Genomic DNA, 24,360 nt, shown 5'->3' with positions numbered 1-24,360 from the left:
TATTTTCCAATTGTCTCTCAGAAATGACACGTGAGATATATAATATTGTGTTTTTCTCTCTGATGGCACCCATGTACCATATGAATTATACTAGGGTGTTTTACTGGTGAGGGGTTTCCGGAAGCCTTATGGGTAGGAGAGACACCTCTTCTCCATGGTGACTCACCAAGGTGAGGATGCATGCTCTCTCTACTCCAGATGGCGTATACTATGAGTAGACTGAAGCATGATTCTCTCTATGAGAATTCCAGTCTCACTCTTGGGAAACACTATAAAGAAAACTATAGCCAGTTACACTGCCATAAACACTACCATTAAAGGCAGTTCAGTAGGTATTCATCGAGTGTTCAATGAAAATGAGTGTTGAAATGTGAAATTTTCAGTTCAATATTATCATAAAAATTTTTATAGTTTTTGCTTTTTAAATGAGATTTTGTGTTTGAGAATAGTTTTTTTGATTTAAAAATTTATAAAATAGAAACTCAGGAAGTCAAAGTGCAAATTTTTAGTGAGAAAATTTGAAGAACCATAGCCTACTATAGATAGAGTAAGCCATGGAAGAACCCAAGACATAACCTAATAAACTTGAGTATTGATAGGAAATGACATTGGGTAATACGGCAAGGCAGAACATCCAAAAGGATCTCTCTGCCGATAAAAGCCATAAGAATAAATAAATAATAATCGAGTGTTGAGAATGGCTATGCCAGGGACCCACGAGTGCCAGTGCCGAGAGCCTCCTACAGGGATATGCTGGGGACGCAAAACAGTGTCGAATTCCTCCTGCATGGTTGGTAAGGAATTGAGAGTCATCCACAATGTGGGATTAGCTTGCTAAGTTCATATCTGTGAGTAAATGCATTCTGCCGTTCTAATTGTTTGGACAAAAGGGGTGTTTTACAACTAGCAGCTATAGTTGCTTCTGATTAGTTGGAGAGTTTTAAGCTGCGTTTACACCAAAGTTATTAACAAAATGTTAATAACTTAATCCTTACAGATTCTATTAGATTGAACATAACTTATCATACACATGATGAACATATGTGTGTGTTCAATCCATAAGAATCTATAAGGATTAAGTTATTAACATTTTGTTAATAACTTTGTTGTAAATGCAGCGTTATGGTCGTAGAAGCAGCTTTTAAAAATAGATCGCTGTCAATTTATTGAAATCGGAATCACCTTCCTTGACAATCCTATTGGTTTGGAATCGCTTCATCAAATAATTACTGAATTAATATTCTCCTCCATTTATCAGATACTAGAAAGTGATCGTTAAGTACCCAAGTAGAACGGGTGACCGCTTGTTATACCATTAATTTTGTGCTTTTGTAGTCCAGCCCCCACAAAACTGAAACTAAGAGTTCTATCATGAAATCATGCTACATACGCATGAGTCTACTAGGCAAAAACGAGATGTCAAGAAACCGTTACTCTATCATTTTTCCTGAGTCTGAATTTTGAACCTCCAATGTTAAATAGCTTTCAACTCATACGTCTAAACTATGCAGAAATGCATAGAGAAATTTAAATAATACTTAGAGAGGTTTTTGCAGTTCTTGGAGAAGTGCAATGCAAATACCTCCATACTTCCTGTAGATATATATCAAAAAAGCATTATAGAACAGATTACAACTGTATTTCACATTTACTTTCAGATTACTCAACTTTTTGGCGTTCGATAATTAAATTCATTTCACTCCTGATGAAGAGCTACATTTTTGAGAGTATTATTTATTTATTTATTCATTCATGGACAATAGATACGATACAATCCAGGTGTAGACAACAGGAATTTGCCCGAAACTGCTTTCAACCTTAATTTAAAATAAACAGATTTGATCATTCATAAAAGAATATTGTGGAATGAACGTTGAAATTTACTGTAGAATTTCTTTAATATTCTGTCATCATCGATTTAGCAACTCTTTCTACTTAATAATTATTATTAATTAATAATTGGAAATCTTTCTACTTTCAACTTAATAAGTTCTAGCATGGAGGAACGATACTCCATTATATTTTATATTGTTTATATTTATATTTAATTGTATATTGATTATTCATTATATATATATTTTATTCTATGTTTCTAGGAAAGATACACTTCTAAAATGATGTTAATGGTTGCCTGTGGTTCTCGATTCTAGAGTATGATAATAAAAATTTGAGAGATTATTCTCGTATAAAGCAATTCAAGAAAATATAAACAAAATAATTCATAAATGTAGAAAAGCAAAAACTGCAGATGCACATCGTTGATGATATATAGTAAAATTGAGATACACCTACATAGATGGCGAAGTTTGATCACAGATTTGCTACTTGAAAAAGGTCAACATACAGATCAATACTAACAGATCTAAAATAGAGTTTATCGAAATATTTAAAGAAGAGTCATAGGCTACTGAGAGTTTCGCACAAACTCTCCAGGTTTTTTCAGTGAGACTCCTGCAGCACTCTTGAGCGAGAGGGGCGTCCTTCACCTCCCTGCCCCCTCTGCCGCCCTGGTGGCTAGTGGCTGCCAGCTGCAAGCTTCGAGCCTCCATCCTCCTCCAGTCAGCAGTCAGCTCCGAGATGCAGTCTGTGCAACTCTCCCTTCTATTGGCCGCCTCGGCGTGTCTCCAACTCGGTAAGTCACTCTTTCGACATTTCAATAATTCCATGTAGAATTTATTACTGATTTCAATATTGTCATACATAACTTATTCGTGAACAATATCTCATCCGATTGCCGTTCAATCTCTGATAGTAATGAGGCGGACACAACATGATATCCAAAATGCAATTCAGAGTTTATGGTGAACAATAAATAATATTGTTGTTATCCCAGTAGAATATGAAAGTTGTCAGGGACCTCGTATGAATATAAATTTGTCAACCGTACTTGTAAGGCCATGCAAATGTTTCTCTGGTCTTCTGCCACTTGATAAGATCCACTATCAAAAGAAGTTATCATTTATCAAAATATGATTGCCATACGTAGTTTCTTGATTATTTGAGAGACATGAGGTAAGCCTCATGTCATAGAATTATTGTAATTCACGCCGTATAATTAGAATGCAAACCGTATAATTTGTGATATTACAATGCATTGCTTATTTGTGTTGTAAAGAAGCTCGTATTTGTATTATAATGAAAATCTTACTATTCGTATTGTAATGAAGCTCGTGATATTTGTATGAAACGTGATGCCTTATTATTTATAGTAATGTAGCTTCATGAGCTATACTACAGTAAAGTGCAGAATTTGTTACTGGAGCTAGGAGGTCCTAGTAATTCTTGATCATTTTCATTTATATTATTAATTTTCTCAATTTTTCATTCCACCTTCAAATATATGTTAAAATTATTATTATCTATCCTTCTTACGAATATTTTCAGCTACATTACACCGAGTTATTCTAGTTTCGTCACGATTATTTCATTTTCCACAATCACGATTGATATGCTTTCTTTTTTACCAAATCTACATGTAGATCTTATGGCCAAAATTTCAACATATTCAACAACTAGGCTATCAATATTGCATCTTCTAGAAATCATATTCACCATAACGTTTAAAACAAAGAGTCTTATTAGAACTGCCTCAAAAAACTGTCTATTGAATTTATTATTATTGTAAATTGCTACTCCTTTCTTCTCCCATTGATTGAACTTCTTCTATTGCGTGAGTGTATGTGTATGAAGGAAAGGGGAAGAACGAAACAGTGATATGGAGGGGGAGAAGCATTGGGAGGGAGAGGGTGATAATAAGGAGTTTAAAGTAACTTGGATTAGAAAAGTTGAAAGCAGCACCTGTTGCCAAGGAAAGCATGACGTGTGGTTGATTTTATTCTCCAGTAGTATCTTATAATATGTCTATCCATATCTTCAACTGGAGTTTTCACATACTTTCCATAAAAATATACAAATATGAAAATTCATAATAATGTAAAACTTTGTAGCAGAATGATAAAGACCAATGATTAATCGCTTGTGAAGTTATAAAAAAAACATTGAACGCACTTTCAAACTAGAAGTGGGAATTGAAGGCCAACTTCTTCATCAAGACATGCATTGGAATAACAAAATATGAATTATTATGAAATGAGAAACGATATTAGGAAACGTTTCTATACTTTTTTATAATCTGAGTATACTCCCCAGAATATCGTTTATGAATTAAAAAATCGCTTCTCAGTACCCAGTGATTCGGAACCTACTTAAAGCTGTAAATCGACTCATATGCCATCATCAACACCCATGCTCAAGCCGGGAGCAAATGTAGGCATTACTCTCAGAAATAAATTGTCTTTGTATTGAGCGGATAATTGGAAACAGGGCCTTCTCTGACCTCACTAGCGCCCTAGGGACTTCGGAGTATTTATTGTAAACATCATACCCAACATGGCTTCAAGTAATCTTGGCATCCAATAATTTTATTCTGTTATTTTTAAAAGGATTGCCTCTTTTTACGTCCTTGACTCGTTTGCACCTAGCGTCCCAAATCAGAAAATTAGTGCAGACTGGAAATATCTTCTCCATTGAACATTTCATCTATATTCCACAATATATTAGGATAGTAAGTTTTGCGTTTGGAGTTGAATTTGAACTAATACAACTACAGTATAACCATTGTTCATGAATGACAACCCATATTTGAATAATAATTCTGGTTGAAGTCTTCAGGAGAAATATTATATTTCAAATAATGACCATCGATAAATTCGTAATCTATTCAAATCGTTGCTACATTGCAGCATCTCAAATTTCTAATCACGTTGTAGGGAACAATGCAAGAAACATTAAATAACAATAGTAGAATTCGTCTTCCATTGACTGATGCATCATGTCAATGTTGCTGTTTTGTTTTGTTCTGCATCCGACCTTGAAGTAAGAGTGAGAGAGTTGGCCTCTCAACAACGAGGAGAGCGAAAGTTTGATTGAAAAAGATAAATTCTATAAGAATTTCGTAAGGAATTTGTAACATTGTAAGTTAGGGTATATAAATTGTGGACAAAAATAAACAAATTTCATTATATTGAAGATTATAAATCTGATTAAGAATGCATTTAGGTCAAGGACCTATGTAATGTACGTGAGAATGCTCATTCATCATCAGAAGACTCTCTTGTTATTGTTGATAGTTGAATATCTGAATGGATATCGCCATGATATAAATAAATGTTTTGTATCGTAGGTTAATATGTTGCATAACATGTTACAAATAATAATGCATAGTATTTCGTCACTTCAGTAGTATTAATAGTGGGCTACGTTGGAAGATGGAGAATGCCATTTTAATTCTCAAGTTTAAGAAACTTTTATTGTTGATAGCTTACTATCTGAGTGGAGATCGCTATGTAATAAATGTATTGTATCGTAGGCAAATATGTTGTATAACATGTTACAAATGATAATGTATAGTATTTCACTTCACTTGAAGAGTGGGCTTCATTGGCAGATCGAAAATAAAATGTCAAATTCTCAAGTTGAAGGAACTTTTACTATAATCACTAACTTACAGTCGATTCACCATGGATTAAAATGTCTTTAACGTTGGAGTGTTATTCAACAATCAGTTTCACGTTTATCTAGTATTTCATGTCTCAGTTATTGGTTGATTATGTATAAATATCATTTCATATTTGTAAGATGAAAAATAAATTATCCAAATGATTAAAAATCTCCTGGGAACTCGCGAAAGTCCGGATTTTTTTCCACTTGGAAATCCAATATGACCATTCAACAAAACTGAAGAGGCGAGATTATTTTTTACTAGCAATAAAAATCTATCTTCAATGATAGAAAGTACAGTAATGGGAAGAAGTACAGTGGTAGAAAGCTTTGGAAGAAAGTTTTCGAAATAGAAAAAGAAGTGAGTAACGGGATCAGAGTAAAAGGTAACTGAGTTGGAAACAATGAACTGTTTAAAAACAATTCATTTTGCGGCAATGAGTTGCAATTTTATGATGATGAGAGTTCAAGATGTCTCCCGCTGGCTTTCTGCAGTTGAAAAATCAATCGAAATCGTGGGATCACATGATTTTTCAGATTTTCAAGGACAAGATTTGCAATGAATTAGGGAAGAAGAGTTAATGCTATCAATCAAATCAAATAAAATCATCGTTTATTGCCATAAAACATACAATATGTTGAGACAATCGTCATTATTCATTAAAAAAATACAAGTTGAAGAACTTAACTATCACAGTCAAACCTATACCATACACTACTAGTAGTTCTGTGAACAGTAGACCTCACGCAGTATTCTCATCCACAAGTACCTGATTGAAACTATAGACCTTATGGAAATACAGCAATAGACTGGCTTCTCCACACATCTGTGTAATCACTTATCAGCTGATTTTTACTCTAATATTGGCGTATGAAGGAGGCTCCTTTTTCTTTTTATATTATCCTTGAAATGCAAAATTTCCAAAAACCTTGTATATACGTCGACGCGCAATTAAAAAAGGAACATACCTGTCAAATTTCATGGAAATCTATTACTGTATTTCGCCGTAAATGCGCAACATATAAACATTCAAACATTCAAAAATTTAAACATTAAGAGAAATGCCAAACCGTCGACTTGAATCTTAGACCTCACTTCGCTCGGTCAACAATGCTTTTTCAACTAATATTCCATCCATGTTCTCAATGCTAAACTAAAATTAAATTTCTAGTACACTGGTACCCTTATCACAGAATAAACATGAAATACCGTACCATATTCAATCTTTCAATAAAATGTGATACTGTATTTCATCACACTGCATCTCAGATCATAATTTTGGATTCTATTCTCATTAATTTCTAATGAAACTGGAATACGATAAAAATTCTCTGTATCATAGGACAAATTTTAAACCCAATCATTGGGGCTAAAATAATTTTCTAATAAAATCTGATACTGTATATCAAATCATAATTCTGGATTCCATTCTCATCAATTGCTAGTGAAACTGAAGTACAATGAAAAATTCTCATTATCATAGGACAAATTTTAAACACAATCATTGAGGATAAAATCATCACTTTTATAAACAATGGATTTGGTAGATTATAAACAATGTAGATTTGATCTATCTGAGAGGCACTTGAACTTTTCATTAAATTGGAACTATTCAATAAAAATTAAGAGTATACTTATAACGTACCGATATTTGAAGACAAAAAAATGATAAGCCTGAAAGGAGAATTTTGTTCTCAAACAAGTCATTTCCCCTTTAAAGTACAGAACTCATATTATATTATCAGAAGACACTATAGCCTATATACTCGGACAACATTAGAGTTGGAATGAAATGCCAAATGTCAGCTAAAGGCTACACTTGAAGCTGGGTGTAGACTTGATTTCGGAATAGCCTTGATTAGGCTCACCAACTGACTTCACGGTGAACCGGCTTCGGCTTTGTAATGCGAATATTACTGATTTGCAACATACATAGAGCGTCTCGAAAATCTCTTAATTATGTAACTTACCAGTACCCTACTAGCTCTAATCACCAATACTTAACTCGATAAAAATTATCGATTAATCTTCTATCACTTCTCTGAAGTGTTATCGGATGGGCACGTTAAACTGTCGGTCCCGGCTGAAGTATGACAGTCGTAAGGCCCATTGACGGCTCAAATTATATATTCAGGCGGTGGGACCTTCCCGCAAGGGACTCCCCACCAACAAAAGCCATACGAATTTACTTTTTACTTCTCTGAATGATCATGAACTATCTTTGTAATCATTCAACTATCTTTGAACTATCTTGTAGCCTACCTGTAAATTTAATATACGACAATCTGAAAATCTTGACAGCTATATCAACAAGTTGTATAATAAAAGTGTTTCATTTTTTAATTTAGTCGTCAAATTTGTATGTCTATATAATTCAACACAATGGTATTCAATTTTTTATAAGTATGCTTTCAATGATTGGAAAAAATTAATAATACCGGGAGACAAGCTCTGCTTGAGAGTATATTATGTAGCTTCACTAACCATTAATGAAAAATGGTTAATGTATTCCTCAAATTTCACTCAATTATAAGTATGCTTTCGATGATTGGAGAAAAATAATACCGGGAGACAAGCTATGTTTGACAGTATATTATGTTGCTTCACCAATCATCAATGAAAACTTATTAATGTATTCCTCAAATTTCACTTAATTATAAGTTAGTATCCTTTCGATGATTGGTAAAAATAATACCGAGAGACAAGCTCTGCTTGAGAGTATATTATGTGGCTTCACTAACCATCAATGAAAAAAGGTTAATAATGTATTTCTCAAATTTCACTCAATTGATCCCAAAGTTGATTGCAGAATTTTGATCGAAACTTCAAAACTGAATCAATTACTTATTACCTTGCCAACGGCATAATCCCAATAAAGTGACGATAGATATACAAAAGGTTGATATTTTGTGAATATTCTCCTCAACTAAAAACATGTAGGCTAGACATAGTATATCTTTATATTCTATAGTATCTTTATATCTTTCTATAGTATATGCTTTGTATTGATGAACTAGTGATCGTCTTCTTCAGCTTGTATTGAACCGTACATGACAGGGATTTCAGAGTTTTCATCTATGTTTGCTCAAGAGACTTTAACGAGTTTTATGTAAAGCTCATACGTATCTGGGGTGAACAACCCCCTCAAGCCCATTGACGCACTCCTCCCTAAATATACTAAATTTCGTATCACCTCCTCCCCTTCCGTACATAAGGCATCCTTGTTTCAATGAAGCAGTCTGTGTCTTCACCTTCCCCCCCCCCTGTATTAATAAAACTTCGAATAACGTTGACACATTTCAAAACGATGAAATATGATGATAAAAATACTTTAGAATACTTTTCTCAGCTACAATGCACAAATTTATTATTCAATTTATTTATTTATAGTTTTTACAAAGTAAAAAATTGGGAGAGAAAAACTAATGATACTCCTTGTACTATTTCTCTCCCAAATTTAGATAACATTTTAAAAGTCCAAAATAGGGTTATGGTCAGGACCTCCTAAATACCAGGTATTTCGGAGGTCCTGTTATGGTTTCACTTTTCTAAAATTTAGTCCATTTTCCCTAAAAAACAACGAAAACTAAGAATTTTAAATTTTGACAGAATAAAAAACAAAAATATCACACTCAAATTACCATTAATTTGAATATTTTTACGTATTTGACAAAGTTAAGAGCCAGAAAAACATAACTCACTAATCAGAACAGCTGATTTATTCAGATACTGCGAATTAAATCACCCGATCCTCATTGTTAGCAATAATTGAAGGAATAACTCACATTGAGACCATGTAACTAGTGTTGGGAGTGCAGGAGCTCCATGAAACTTCCATGTTAGCTGATTCTAACTTAGGCTGGTGGGCCTACAGAGGAAGAATGGTTCATCATTCAAAAAAAATTATCACACACAGTAGCCTTTATATTTTCAGAGTAAGATAAACTTATAAGGGTGAAAAATGAAAAAAAAACATTAGGTTCAAAAACAAAATAGTGAGAATGACAATGGTGACAAAAATAGAGATTGACAATGGTGTAATAACCGAAGCCGGTCTTTCTAAGTATCAATAAATCTGTGTTTTTGACAATTTCTTAGTCTTTTTCATTCAACAAAAATAGTGAGATAATCTCAGTGGATTGATAACGGGAAAATAAAAAGTCAGATGTAAGTAAAGGATTTTCTATCGCTCAACAAGAATTTCACTCTCACCAGTATAGATAAATAAACTATTCTTACATTAGTGTGATTATGTCCTCTGAAATGTGTGCCAATAATAGTATCCTGCCAAATGAGTTTCAAGTGTGAATTAAAAATAGCTTGTAGTTAATTACTGTACCTCTCAGAGCCTAAAACTAGTTTTTTCTAGTCCCACGCTATTGTTCTTAAACAGAATAAATAATAATTATTCTTCACTTCTACGTTTTGAGCTAATGTGAGGAAGTAATGAATCATTTTTCCGCTTTTGTAAAATCAAGTTACAAATTGAATCGAACTTATATCATAGGCTAAGTGAATATCGTGGAAAAGTTTGAGCAAGTCATAATAACCTTGAATATGTGGAGCACTTAATATAAATATGGCATAAATTTTGTGATAACTTCTAGAAATATGGATACTGCGAATTGAATCACCCGATCCTCATTGTTAGCAATAATAGACTACCGTACATCGTAGATGATCTGAACTATACTCTGTACAAATTAACTTCTGACTTGAGAGGGACATGCGCAGCAATGAAGGCAAACAGAGGTAGGGATAGAACGGCTGCGAAGTTGCCGTTCTAACCGGCCAGCATTCCTCTAATTCTCGTGAGTATTCGAGCGCTCATGTTAAACTTACGGAGTTTTCTGTCTGGAATCCTTCAATCGACTGACTCTAATCGACAAATTGACAACTACGCTTCCACCTATGACTCAATCCATCACTGCAATTGGCTGATCTCCCTCCATTTCTCTGCGCCGCATATTCCTCCAAGTCTGAAGTTAATTTGTACAGAGTATAATATTGCAACTTGCACAAGCTTTACATCCACATCCACATTTATTTAGTTATAGAAAAAACTAGATTGTTACTCCTGTGCCAAAAGCAATCACTGTTTGAAGAAAAGTATAGTACCTAGGATATTGAAAGGACCTAGGATATAACTATAGTTCCTAGGATATGTGTAGAACACAATTTTCAACTTTGCAGCTCTGTTTAAGATATAAATCAAACATAACAAAACTCAAACTCATCAAAAGACTAAAATACATTGTCGCCAGTTAAGTCATGTGATATGGGGGTAACTCACGCTGTGGTTAGGTCCCATTTTTTTAGTTTTTTGCAAACTTCGCATAGCTATGTATTTTAGCGGAGTTTTTATCCCATACAAAATAAATCTTTTCCTACAAAACTTATCGAAATATCCGCCCTGGAAAGAGTGAAAAAACGTTTTTTCCCCATATCACAATGAATAAAACATTAGGTGCTGATTATAGTTATAGGCTTGTAGAACATTAAATTCTCTCCAGTAGACTTCATATTATCATGTAGACACATCTCATGCTATTCCTCAAAGCAGTGTTGAAGCAGTTTTAGATTTCTGAGTGAAATCTTCAGTCTTCAGTTTTGTAACTAAAGCTCATCAAGAGGGAATGTATGGACTGTAAAACACAATATTTTTGACTCTGCAACTCTTTTCGACTAGTAAGAAGGAGAACATAAATGAAAGGCTTCACCCCTACCCCTTGTGCTAGAGGGATAAGATTGCTTTAAAAGTTATTTTTAATTTTGCTCAGGCACTCTAGCTTATCTTGTATAGGTGTCTCTTATCTCTGGCTTGTATAGCTTATCTTACCTCTTATATCTTGGAAACATCAATGCTTGCTAATGACATTAAGATCACCTCATACAAATTGAAGTTTGATAAATATCCTGGAAGTTCTGTCCAGTCAAATTCTCTATATATTTTATAGAGTTGAAGATAATTATTCTCTTTCAATAGCTAGTATTTTTTTCAAGTACCTATATGTTTAAAATATATGTTTCTCCTGATTTTCTGCTTTTTTGGACCCTCTATAACTCTCCAATGGACCTCCATGAATGAATGAAAAATATCCAATTGACAATTGTCTTTTTTTCATTAGGGCCACTTTTGAATATAAATAAAAATATATTAGTAGCAGAAACATGTCGTGACGAAATAATTTAAAAAGGGTACTCAGATTTGTATTTTTATTTATATTCAATTGACAATGTTTAACTGTATTTTGATACATTTTTTTCTGGTTTTATAGCTTCAGCAGTGCCGGTTCTGAACGCACCCTCCTGTCCGGAGGCGTACGGCGTGCAGACCTACGCGCACCCCGAGGCCTGCGACCACTTCTTCCTCTGCACCAACGGCACCCTCACCCTCGAGCAGTGCGAGAACGGTCTCCTCTACGACGGACAGGGTTCCGTGCACAACCACTGCAACTATCACTGGGCTGTCGAGTGCGGTCCACGCAAGGCACTGCGTGAGTTCACTCATTTTCACAATTATTATTGCAAAAATATTTGGTATTCGAAATATTTGGTGTTTAATATCCATAAAATGATAACTGATTCATCATTTTTCTATTCTATACTATTCTCAAACATCATGTACTGGAATTAAGTACGGTACTTCTGAAATGTGAGGATCAATGTAGTTTGGTTTCAACTCAGCTGTCTATGGCCCAGTTGCACAAAAGCCTGTTTATACTTCGTGTAAATCTTCAGACTTGGAGGAATTTGCAACGCAGAGAAAAGGAGGGATTTCACCCAATTGCAGTGATGGATTGAGTCATAGGTGGAAGCGCAGTTGTCAATTTGTCGAATAGAGTCAGTCGAGTCTGTGATTACACAGAGGAAACTTCCTAAGTTTAACATGAGCGCTTGAACACTCAGTGGAAATTAGAGAACGCTGGCCGATGCATAACGGCAACATAGCAGCCGTTGTATCCTTGCCACTGTATGCCTTCTCTGCTGCGCATGTCCATCCCAAGTCGGAAGTTAATTCGAACGGAGTATAATTTGAAACATTATTTAATTCCACGAGAACCAATCAGAGTAGGTTTTTCTGAGAACAAGGGTTCTCTGATTGGTTCTCGTGGCATTTAATCAGGATTGAAAGTTAACAGACTCTTGTGCAACCGGTTGTAAATCTATCAGCTAGAAAATAATAGTGGAATAACACTCATATTTGGTGAGTTATTCCAGCTGGAATGCTACTCGAGATATTCATAGAAAGATGGAATGGCAGAAAAAATCATTCAGGATGGTATCTATCAATTAATAGCTAATAATAAAAGTTTTGAGTCTCCAACTGTTTACATTGAATTCTTGAAGATATTAATCATTCAATTTTTTATTCTATTCTGATACATCATATTTTGGAATACAGTAGGCTACTTATGATGTTCTGAAATGTAGTTTGGTGTCTATGGTCCAGTTGCACAAAAAAACTGTAAAATGTTTATCATTTTTAAATTCCAATAAGCAAAGTTTTAACTGAGGAAAGGCTTCTCTACTGATTGGTTCCTGTGGCCTTTAATCGTAAGTAGAAGTTGAAAGACTTTTGTGCAACCGGGTACGGTATGTGTCTATTTGTTCACAATGGAATCTTGTTACATAAATCTTCTAACTATAAATAGTAAAATCTCACTCACATTTAGTGGGTTATTACAGCTGGAATGCTATTCAAGATGTTCATGGAAAGATGGAAAGACAGATAAGATGATTCAGGAAGATAACGATGGTCTTTTTCAGTTGTCTACATTGAATTAACTTCGAGGATATATTGATCATTCAGAAAACATTCATGAAATACAGCTACAACTAAAAAGTTGTGAATCATACAGTCTATCAATCAACTATTTCTGATTCGGTATCAAGCTAGTTCGATACCGAATATAATACAGTATCTTGCATACATTCAGTTGCCAATGATTATTAATAAATTTATGAAAATATTTTCATTTTTCAGAGCTTGAGTCTTCATACATTGATAATGGAAATTGAACTACATACCACCACAATCCTAAATAATATATTTGGCATTACAAGTTACACTTTTCTCGATAGAATGCTATTAGATTATATGGCTGAAGCCCAGGTGAAAAAATCACAGATTAAAATTCTGCATCAATTTTCATTGTAAAATATTTTGTAATATATATTGTAGAAATGTATACAGATGCATGCCATGTTAAGGTGCGTACAGATATTCGCGCCGCGAACATGAGCAATTCACTTTTAATCAGCTGATGCCAAGCTTTTTATATATGTATCTTACCGTTTCTGTAAGTGAAAAGTGTAAATTTAAAGTATTGTGCTCACAATAACCTTAGTGTCCGGTTTCCCATTAGGGATCTTTGGACTATATACGGCGAAGTGGAACTACCCTTGGGTCTCACCACCATTCAAAGCCATACGCTAATAATAATAATAAAACCGTTTCTGTAAAAATACAGATATAGTCAGCTGATTAAAAGTGAATTGCTCATGTTCGCGGCGCGTATATCTGTGCGCACCTGAATAGATACAAGTCCTAGTGCAGAGTTTTATATTCATTCATATTATATTATAAGAAGCACGATTAGCTTTGTTTTCGAATTTTTCTCATACATCTTTATACCTTGTAATGTAATATCATAAACTTAGCATGTATTTCAAAGCATGTATTTCTGTTGTACCTATTGTATCTATTTATCCTGTTACACTTATTGCATCCATTAATCACTATTCAATCTGCTGTACCTATACTATTGTGAGCTTCATTGTAAATACACTTTACACCCTGCACAATGTAGTTGAGCCAATCAACGCACCTGGCTGCGAGTTCAAGTACGGCATCTACCCTGAGAGCGCAGCTTGCAGCACCAACTACATCAAGTGCGCAGACGCCGTGCCTTACCAGACGCCCTGTGATCCAGGCCTCGCCTATGACGCCAAAACACACAAGTGCAACTGGCCTGATGAGTTGCTCGACACTTGTAACCCTGAAGGTAGGTTGAGACATAGGGTTCGAATCTATGGAAATCCCATAATAACATACAAATAGGGCTCGATCTCTGAGAATTCGACAAAGGCATCGGTAAATCTATTTGGAAATATTGACACTTGCAACCCTGAAGGTAGGTTGAGAGATAGGGTTTGAATCTATGGAAATCCCACAATAACATACAGATAGGGCTCGATCTATGAGAATTCGACAAAGGCATCGGTAAATCTATTTGAAAATATTGACACTTGCAACCCTGAAGGTAGGTTGAGTAGGTTGAGAGATAGGGCTCGAATCTATTGAAATCCCACAATCATAATATGATAGTCTAATTATTATGACATTGAAGGAAAAACTAGGCTGAGCCTGTACTGTTTCTCTTTAAAAATTTTGATAAAAAGTTAATGTTGTCCAAAGGTTGAGGTCATTAAAGGCATCGGTAAATCTATTTGAGAATATTGACACTTGCAACCCTGAAGGTAGGGTACCCTCCTAGAGATAGGGTTCGAATCTATAAGAATTCGACAAAAGCATCGGTAAATCTATTTGAAAATATTGTTGAAATCACACCAGGACTATTCATACTAGATAAAACATTATTCTATCCAGGTTTGACTCACGTAGGCCTAGTTGTCAAACGTTAGCATATAGGGGTAAGATTTGAAATACCGTTCAAATCACACCAGGACTATTAATATCTACTCGGGTTTTACCCATGTAGTTGTCAAACGTTAGCTTATAGGAGTGGGAGTTTGAGAAATATATAGGATTTGAAATCGACGAAAATCAAAGATAAATGTCATTGAAAAATTGTAGAAATTAACAAATTCACACTGGATAAAATCTTTTAAATCAGATCTTGAATTTCACTTCCTACCTAACACAATGTCACAAAGGCAACCCCCACCCCTCCCCCCACAAACCAATAAACGTGGAAATTTTTAATTGAAGTGGAAAACGTTTTTTATAGAATGATAGAAGTAATTATTCAAAATACTATGTTTGTTAAGTCTATGCCACGGTTGCACAAAAGCCTGTTAAGTTTTAATCATGATTAAATGCCACGAGAACCAATCAGAGAAGGCTTTTTCGAAAAGAAGGATTCTCTGATTGGTTCTCGTGGAATTTATTCACGATTAGAACTCACAGATTTTTGTACAACCGGCACTATGATTTAAAAACTTTATATCAAACTATACTCTTACTTTTCTGCCAAAATAAACCTTTCTGTCCAAGGACCCACTTTCCAAGTCCACAGTACTGTACTGTAAGTAAAACAATGGTACACGAATATTACGGTTGAATCAATTATTGTAACCCTTCAGAAAGGTGTTTCATATTTTTAAATACGATGAAAGATTTCAACAGATTCTCTGTTCTATTGGAGACAGCATGAGAATAGATTAGAATAGGATCGCTGCCTTTATTTTTACCGAGGAGGGCGGAGTTAGGGCGCAGCCGGCCCTATCTTACAATAGTGTGTGAAAGTGGATCTTAGATACCAATTCACAGTAGCTACCAAACACCTTTGTCATAGAGTGAGCTTCTTACACTCAACCCAATACAGCGCTAAATAAAAATTACTAGATTAAATTCCAATACAGGTAAATTTTAGGTACTGTACGATATTTGTTGATATTTTAGGACTGCATTCCCTTCAATCGAGTCCCGTCTCATCCCCTTCAAATCTCACATTAGAAGTTACCGTATCATACATCAATGTACATATATCCAAGATGTGTGAAAAAATTCAGGTCCTCTGCTGTAAAAAATCGTCAACTTTGTGAATTGTTCGATTTATTGTGAAAGAAAGTACATGGCTGCTGTAAACTATCCCACTGCCGACTACTTTTGCACTATATACCTACTGTCTGAGAATCCAGCTGAAAACCACCAATACAACTGAGAAAGACGAACTTAGCTACTTTTGTACAAACTTCCACTGTGAATTTGTGTACGGTAGGTACTACTGGCAAAAAACTCACCGAATGCTTGAAGGGTTGCTATAGTTCTTGAATAAATGTTTGCCGTAACACAACGAAAAAGGGAGAGCACAATCTTCAGTACCTACTCTTAGTGGAGTGTTCTGCCGTATAAATGACTGTACTATACTGGATGAACGAGCTTCTGTACAAACTTACCCTGCAGATTTTGTACTACTGGCAATAAAAGACACCGGAAACGTAAAATGTTGTTATAATTCTGTATAAAGTTCTAGCGTGAATGCACCGACGATTGGGGAGCGGCTGTACTATACTGAATGAACAAACTTTTAAACAAACTTCCACTGCCGTTTAATGCACTAATAGAAAAAACGACATCGAATGCATGAAGAAATGCTGTAATTCCATATAAAGTTCCACCGTTTAAAGCACCAGAAATGAGAGAGCACATCAGCATTAGTTCTTATCTTAGCAGCATCTTATCTTATCTTATCTTATCTTATAGTGGAGTGTTCTACAGTGTAAATGAATATACTATACCACAGAATACAACAATGCTGTATTCTGTGACTGTACTGGCTGAGAATCAAAACCACCAAACTGAGAAAGACGAGCTTCTGTACATACTTCCAATACCGATTTGTGTAGGCAATTAGACACCGAATGCTTGAAGAGTTGCTATAATTCTGTATAAAGTTCAAATATAAACGCACAGAGAATGACAGAGCACATCTGCAGTAGTTCTTAAGTGGAGTACTGTACTAGTGGAGTGTAGTACCATTTATGGCTTTACTATCTGGCTGAGAATCAAAACCATCAAACTGCGAAAGACGAACTTCTGTAAAAACTTGCACTGCTGATTTGTGCACTACTGGCTAAAAACTACACCGTATGCGTGAAGAAATGCTATAATTCTGTATAAATTTCTACCGTGAACGCACCAAAAATAAGAGAACACATCTGCAGTAGTTCTTATAATGGAGTGTTCAACCGTGTGAATGAATGTACTATACTGGCTGAGAATCAAAACCACCAAACTGAGAAAGACGAACTTCTGTAAAAACTTGCACTGCTAATTTGTGCACTACTGGCAAAAAACTACACTGTATGCGTGAAGAAATGCTATAATTCTGTATAAATTTCTACCGTAAACGCACCAAAAATGAAAGAGCACATCTGCAGTAGCTCTTATAGTTCGTTACCATAAACGCATCGATAATGAAGGAGCACAGCTGCAGTATTTAGTTCTTAGTGGGGAGTTCTACTGTAAATACACCGAGACTAGGAAGGCACATCTTCAATAGTTGTTGGTGGAGAGAGGAGATGATAATATCATCATCATTATCACATTATTGATGATTGATGTGTCAGTGGAAGCGGACAGCTCTCCCGGTTGCGAATTCAAGTTCGGCATCTACGCGGACAGCGACTCATGCAGCACCAGCTACATCAAGTGCGAGCATGGCTACCCCTATCAGACGCCCTGTGAACCAGGCCTCGCCTACGACGAGAAAAGCCACAAGTGCAACTGGCCTGACGAGCTGCAACACATCTGCAATCCTGAAGGCAAGTGTAGAGATGGTCTCAAAAGCCCGGTTGCACGAAAGCCGGTTGAATTTCAACCGTGATGAATTTCACGAGAACCAATCAGAGAAAGGCTTGTTTGAAGAAACGGCTTCTCTGATTGGTTCTCGTGGAATTAATCACGATTAAAATTCAACCGACGTACGTGCAACCGGCACCAAGACTTGCTTTTTGCTGCAATATTATTCCTGTAGTTCACCGGTATGTTCAAAAGTAGCCTACATTCAGTGAGTATACAAAATAGGCCTACTATAGTGATGGAATTCATGACATAGGCAAGTCTATCAAAATTAAATTTTATTCAAAAACTAGCAGGTTTCATGAGAAAAGACTTCATCAACATGTGAACGTGGAAGAAATCCAGCTGCTCAACGTGCATGGAGTAGGAAGACTACAACGCAGAAAGCCACACGATTTAATTTAGTGCTAAAAGTGTTCAATTGGAAGTGCAAAGGCAGAATACTGTATCCTTTTATGCTAAAAATAATCTTCAATTTAATCCTTGACCAATATAGAAGGCTAAACCAATGGGGTTTACCTTCACAAACTCATCATGATTTTGCAGATAATTAGTGGGTATCAAGAAAACTATGAGAGTGGAATAGGATAAGCCCATATTATACAGTATTTCCAATATTCTTATCAATTCAAGTCAAAATAGGATAGCTTATTAGTCTCTAACTAGGTGCTATAAAAATCTAGAGATAGAAAAAAAACTAGCAGGTAACCCGTGCTCCGCAAGTGACTAATTAAAAACTTGACTTAGGCCTACTGAAAACTTGAAGAATTTTGAATAAGCCTATAACCATCCTCGGTGGATTAAGAATCTATATGCGAAATTTCAAGTTAATCAGTCCAGTAGTTAAGACGTGATGAATCATCATTCGTGAATTTCCTATCCCGTACTTGTATAAGCCAATATTCTTTCCTTTATTATAGATTATTCGGATCTTGTGATGGTATATTTTTCACATGTGAAAAAACGTGACAGGAAAAGCTACCTATATACCTAATTTGATCAGATTTTCCTCTGAATTGAATTCAATTAATCCACCATATCTATATAAGTTCGGACATTAAACGATCCAGAAGAAGAAATATTACTTAACGATATGTAGCCTAAGTTATGAAGCTAAGTAAAATGTGTACGGAGGAGTGAATCATTACAGCTATTTGGAATGATCCTAATAATCATATGAGAGCATTCTTTTAAACTACAATACAATAGCCTACTTTTCCAATAATAGGGCTAGCCTTCATCGTGACTAAGGATGATTTTAGAGATGTCTTTGAAAAATGAACAATGGACAAGTTAAGGATAACTTAAAACTTCAATATCTCAAGAGTTTGACTTGGTTAGAGTTTGAGATTGATAATGGTGTGAAAACAGAGACTTGAACGATTTCTCATTGATCCCATAAATCTATTATAGTGATAAAAATTGAGGTATTTTAGGTAAATTAATTTATTATTATGGATTTTGACACATAATTATGTCTTCAGTCATCAAGGGTATCTAAAATTGTATTTCCTACACCACTACAAAAGGAAATTTCTTCTAAATATCTCATAAGTGTTGTAAGTTTTATTTAAGTCGACATTCTATATTTGAATAGGCCTACTAGAACCTCTCACAAAACCTTGCTGAAATACGAGAATGTAGACAGAAAAGATTATACATTTTTTCTGTCTAGTCAAGTGCAGTCTGATAATGATTATAAGTAAATTTCAACTCTCAAGAAAGAAAAGGGCCAACTGAAACAAAAGTAAATTTGATCTCTAAAGAAGAAGGATCAACTAACACAAAACGGTAGGTTTTGTCAAAAAAAGTAGGTCAACTAGCACAAAACAGTAGGCCTATCCATAAAAAATATGCATGATACATTAAGAATAGAGTTATTAGTACTATATGGAAGACATTGCATCAAATCAATGCCAATAGAATGAGAATAACTTATTAAACGAGATTCCAAAAACATGTTATTTGATCCCATAAAGGTTTTTGCACACAACACATAATATTATTAGTTGACTAAGTGAATAATAACTGTAGGAAATTCAAATGAACGCTACAGCAGCACAAAGATATTCTCCAGGTTTGGGACTTGAACCCAGCATATGGCTATTTTTTCTGTTGCCAATACTAAATTTGCTGAGTTCTTTAAGACTTCAAAGTATAGAGGAAAAATAGCATAAGCTTGTACTTAAATTATTTCTTAAAAATCTATTTCTGAGAATAATTTATTAAACTATATTCCAAATAAATGCTATAGCATATAATCATAGAGAAAAAATAACAAAAGTTTGTTTATTTTATAGGCCTACTAGCAGATAACCCGTGCTTCGCAAGGGTCTAATTAAATACTTGACAAACTGAAAACTTGATCTGCTAAAATCTCGAAGAATTTAAAATAGACCTATAACCATCCTCGGTGAATTACCAATCTATATGCAAAATTTCAAATCAATTAGTCCAGTAGTTCAGAGGTAATGCATCATTTGTGAATTTCCTATCCCGTACGTGTATAAGCGAATTCTTTCCTTTATTAATATTATAAACTAAAACATTTATTTGGAATATAGATTAATAAATTATTCTCAGAAATGGAGTCTCAACTAATAACTGATACTATTTTTCAATTTTCAAATAAAACAGCTGTAGTCGGATTCAAATGCCCTGAGAAACTGGACCCCCACTCTCCATCAGCCAAGTTCTGGCCGTTCCCCCGGTTCCCCGTCCCCAACGACTGTGAGCGCCTCATCACCTGCGTCAAGGGCTTCCCGCGGCTCATCACCTGCGGTGACAACAAGGTCTTCGACGAGAACACTCTCACCTGCGAGGAACCCGAGAATGTTCCCAGATGGTGAGTCAATTCAATTCCCGGTTCAATTTGTCCAATATTCTCATATTCCTTTATGGGGCCATGATCAAGGTATTGAGTATATTTGCATACATAATCGATACCTCCCTGATTACGGGTACAGTATTAAGTATTATAATAGAAGCCTCAAGTGGATGAAGGGGCTAACTGCCATTATTTTGGAAATTGAGTTATGAAGGGGCTAAGTGACCATCTTCATATTGCACTATCATAAAACCCAATAATAACATATTGAATGAAAAAGACTAAGAAATTGTCACTGAAAATCAGTGTTTTTTTGACAATTTCTTAGTCTTTTTCATTCAATATGAATAATTACCACAATATCAACTTCTCAACTACACAAAAAGCAATAATAACATAGTTACAGAGATGCAAAAAGGGTCAACTGCTCGAAAAAGTGATTTCTCAGTGGATAAAGGAGTTTATTGGACTTGACCCCTTCATCCAATAGCTTTATAATTATTATAAAAAGGGTACTCAGATTTATATTATAATTTATAATATGTGGTGAAGACCTTTCAAAACTCGACTTGAAGAAGTGTGTTCGCTGCCAACAGCCTATACAACCTAAGGCCTACAGCAAATAAATATTTAATTTACAATACAAAAATAGAAACCATCAGAAGACAACTTATATACATAAGCAGTAAAATCAATAATACAATCCCCGAACAGTATATTGAATGTGCGAAAATAACTAAAAAACTAAAACAGGATATCAACACCTGGATCAAATGCAATTCCTTTTTCTATCTATGAGATGTTTCTCTTCAAAGTTTACTCTTCTTACTTGTGTGCTTGCTTATCCTGCAATCCTTTGTAATTCATTTAGTACCTCAATTTTTTTAACACTGTTAAAAAACTGTTCGGTTTATTTTTTTCATCCTTCCTTTATTATTCTTCCCCCATCCCACCCTTTCATATCTACCGTCTATTTACTTTTTCTGATACCTTTTTCACCTTCTCAAGTATTGAAGGTTTTCCTAGTACATGGATATCCAGAGTTGGAAAACCCCTTCAATCTTCCATCCTTTTTTTGGACCACTTTCTCTTTATTTTGTTTTAACGTGTATTGTTGTTGTTGTTTGCATGTATTCGTTTTGTTAATCTCTGTATTAAACTTGTATGTGTGTGTAAAAAGAAATAAATTGAATTGAATATATTTTTTGAATAATATGGTTTTACTACTTATTAGGTAGCGCTCAGAATAGGTTTAATGTGTTTAATTAATTTGCTAGACAAAGCTAAAAAATTCAATGTAAGCCATAGGCTATAACCATTAGGCTATAACTCGCTCTACGAAGTAGGCTAAGTTATTTTATAGCCTTCAATTATGTGGATTCGCAGATCTTGAGTACGGTATGAGAGACTCTGTCTTTTTTCATATTATGATTCAACTATATTGTTTACATTTTACAGTATTCATCATTATAATACCTACAAATCTTTAAAGATATTTGATTGAGTAGGTTATTAATAATATTGATGAGTGACTAGCCTTTTATCGGTATTTTCTCCGAGTCTTCTCTTTCACAAACCCACATCAAAAACTTAGAAGGCCTAATTATGAATTTCAAGAATAAGGCTATCTACTAGATAATCGATACAGTACTGTAAGTGAGCATGTAGGGAAACAAATTAGGATGTTGGAATCAGATCAATAAATTTATGGCATTAGTCCATATTTTCGTAACAAGGTTCAAAAGTGATTGTGGGAACAAAAATATAAATGAAAGAATAAGACTTTGATATTGTCAATATCACTTTTATTTATTCGAAAATTAATTTATAATTCAGAACCAGGTTTCATGGTAAAACCTACCACATCTTCAGCTGAAATAATAAGTTTGTTGTTATTGGAGTTATTGAATTTCCTGTTCCTCCAATAACAACAAACTTATTATTTCAGCTGAAGATGTGGTAGGTTTTACCATGAAACCTGGTTCTGAATTATAAATTAATTTTCGAATAAATAAAAGTGATATTGACAATATCAAAGTCTTATTCTTTCAACTATGGAAAAATATCACAACATCTCATATCATACAATCAAATCAAAAAATATAAAGTTAAATATCGATACTTTATTTTGAACCTCCCCACTAATTTTTATATTTTGAAGGTGATGGTTGTCGTGTGAAATACATAGAAAACAAGTGTGTTTTATATTCTTTCTAATGCACTTTGCTTTTCCATTACAGCGCACACTTCAAGAGGAAGTAAGAGCGAAGATCAGGAGCTGCAAAGTACACACCATAATGTACACCAATAAAAAACCATCAACAGTGTAAATTGTAGCCCATGTAAAATAAAACACACAGCTAAAATTTCTGAGAGTTTCTGTAAATCGTTTTTGTAATTCTTTTTATAAATAAAAATTATTTTTGTTTGAATTGCATTTGATTTTGCGAATTGTTAAAGTTCCTCTTCTTGTAATAGTGTACGATACACAAATAAAGAGCTTAGGCTCAACACACACTTACGCGACTCAAGTCGAGAAGAGACTGCGACTCTAGTCTCTTCTCGAAGCAGCATGTGTTTTCAAATGGTGACACTCAGACCAGTCGATTCTAGTCTCCGCGACCTCACGACTGTGAGGATGAGTCGAGAGTCGACTCGACATGTTGGTCGAGCCTCGACTTGAGTTGCGTAGTGCCGTGCATTTTTATTGAAAGAGGGATTATGTTTCATGAAAGTGATGTTTTATCATTTTAGATAAGACAATAATACGAATTAGAGGGGTAATATTTCATGAAAGTGATGTTTTATCATTTTAGATAAGACAATAATACGAATTAGAGGGGTAATGTCTCATGAAAGTGATGTTTTATCATTTTAGATAAGACAATAATACGAATTAGAGGGGTAATGTCTCATGAAAGTGATGTTTTATCATTTTAGATAAGACAATAATACGAATTAGAGGGGTAATGTCTCATGAAAGTGATGTTTTATCATTTTAGATAAGACAATAATACGAATTAGAGGGGTAATGTCTCATGAAAGTGATGGTTTATCATTTTAGATAAGACAATAATACGAATTAGAGGGGTAATGTCTCATGAAAGTGATGTTTTATCATTTTAGATAAGACAATAATACGAATTAGAGGGGTAATGTCTCATGAAAGTGATGTTTTATCATTTTAGATAAGACAATAATACGAATTAGAGGGGTAATGTCTCATGAAAGTGATGTTTTATCATTTTAGATAACAATAATACGAATTAGAGGGTTAATGTCTCATGAAAGTGATGTTTTATCATTTTAGATAAGACAATAATACGAATTAGAGGGGTAATGTCTCATGAAAGTGATGTTTTATCATTTTAGATAAGACAATAATACGAATTAGAGGGGTAATGTCTCATGAAAGTGATGTTTTATCATTTTAGATAAAGCAATAATACGAATTAGAAGGGTAATATTTCATGAAAGTGATGT

At 34.5% G+C, this 24,360-nt stretch overlaps 2 protein-coding genes across 2 annotated transcripts; both read left to right on the top strand.

Moving 5' to 3' along the window:
• The first annotated feature begins 2,395 nt into the window (after positions 1-2,395).
• LOC111059483 (protein obstructor-E) lies at positions 2,396-23,314 on the top strand. Its single transcript, XM_022347146.2, has 5 exons — positions 2,396-2,632; positions 11,779-11,997; positions 14,314-14,508; positions 20,688-20,895; positions 23,118-23,314. Exons 1-5 carry the CDS (start codon positions 2,578-2,580, stop codon positions 23,137-23,139), a joined length of 699 nt encoding a protein of 232 aa, XP_022202838.1. The 5' UTR covers positions 2,396-2,577; the 3' UTR covers positions 23,140-23,314.
• LOC120352465 (protein obstructor-E-like) lies at positions 14,991-18,083 on the top strand. The gene has a single exon (XM_039433123.1). The coding sequence runs from the start codon at positions 17,803-17,805 to the stop codon at positions 18,073-18,075; it is 273 nt and encodes a 90-aa protein (XP_039289057.1). The 5' UTR covers positions 14,991-17,802; the 3' UTR covers positions 18,076-18,083.
• Positions 23,315-24,360: the final 1,046 nt, after the last annotated feature.

This window comes from Nilaparvata lugens, chromosome 7 (assembly GCF_014356525.2).
Source record: "Nilaparvata lugens isolate BPH chromosome 7, ASM1435652v1, whole genome shotgun sequence".
Taxonomy (NCBI): domain Eukaryota; kingdom Metazoa; phylum Arthropoda; class Insecta; order Hemiptera; family Delphacidae; genus Nilaparvata; species Nilaparvata lugens.
Note: the sequence above shows the minus strand (reverse complement) of the source record. Positions and strands in the feature narration are given on the sequence as shown.

What these genes read in the sequence shown, in the direction of transcription:
- LOC111059483 (XM_022347146.2), top strand. Translation starts at nt 2,578, where the DNA reads ATGCAGTCTGTGCAACTCTCCCTTCTATTGGCCGCCTCGGCGTGTCTC. An exon ending in CGGTCCACGCAAGGCACTGC is followed by an intron (nt 11,998 to 14,313) that starts GTGAGTTCACTC and finishes TGCACAATGTAG; the next exon opens with TTGAGCCAATCAACGCACCT. An exon ending in CGACACTTGTAACCCTGAAG is followed by an intron (nt 14,509 to 20,687) that starts GTAGGTTGAGAC and finishes CAAATAAAACAG; the next exon opens with CTGTAGTCGGATTCAAATGC.
- LOC120352465 (XM_039433123.1), top strand. Translation starts at nt 17,803, where the DNA reads ATGATTGATGTGTCAGTGGAAGCGGACAGCTCTCCCGGTTGCGAATTC.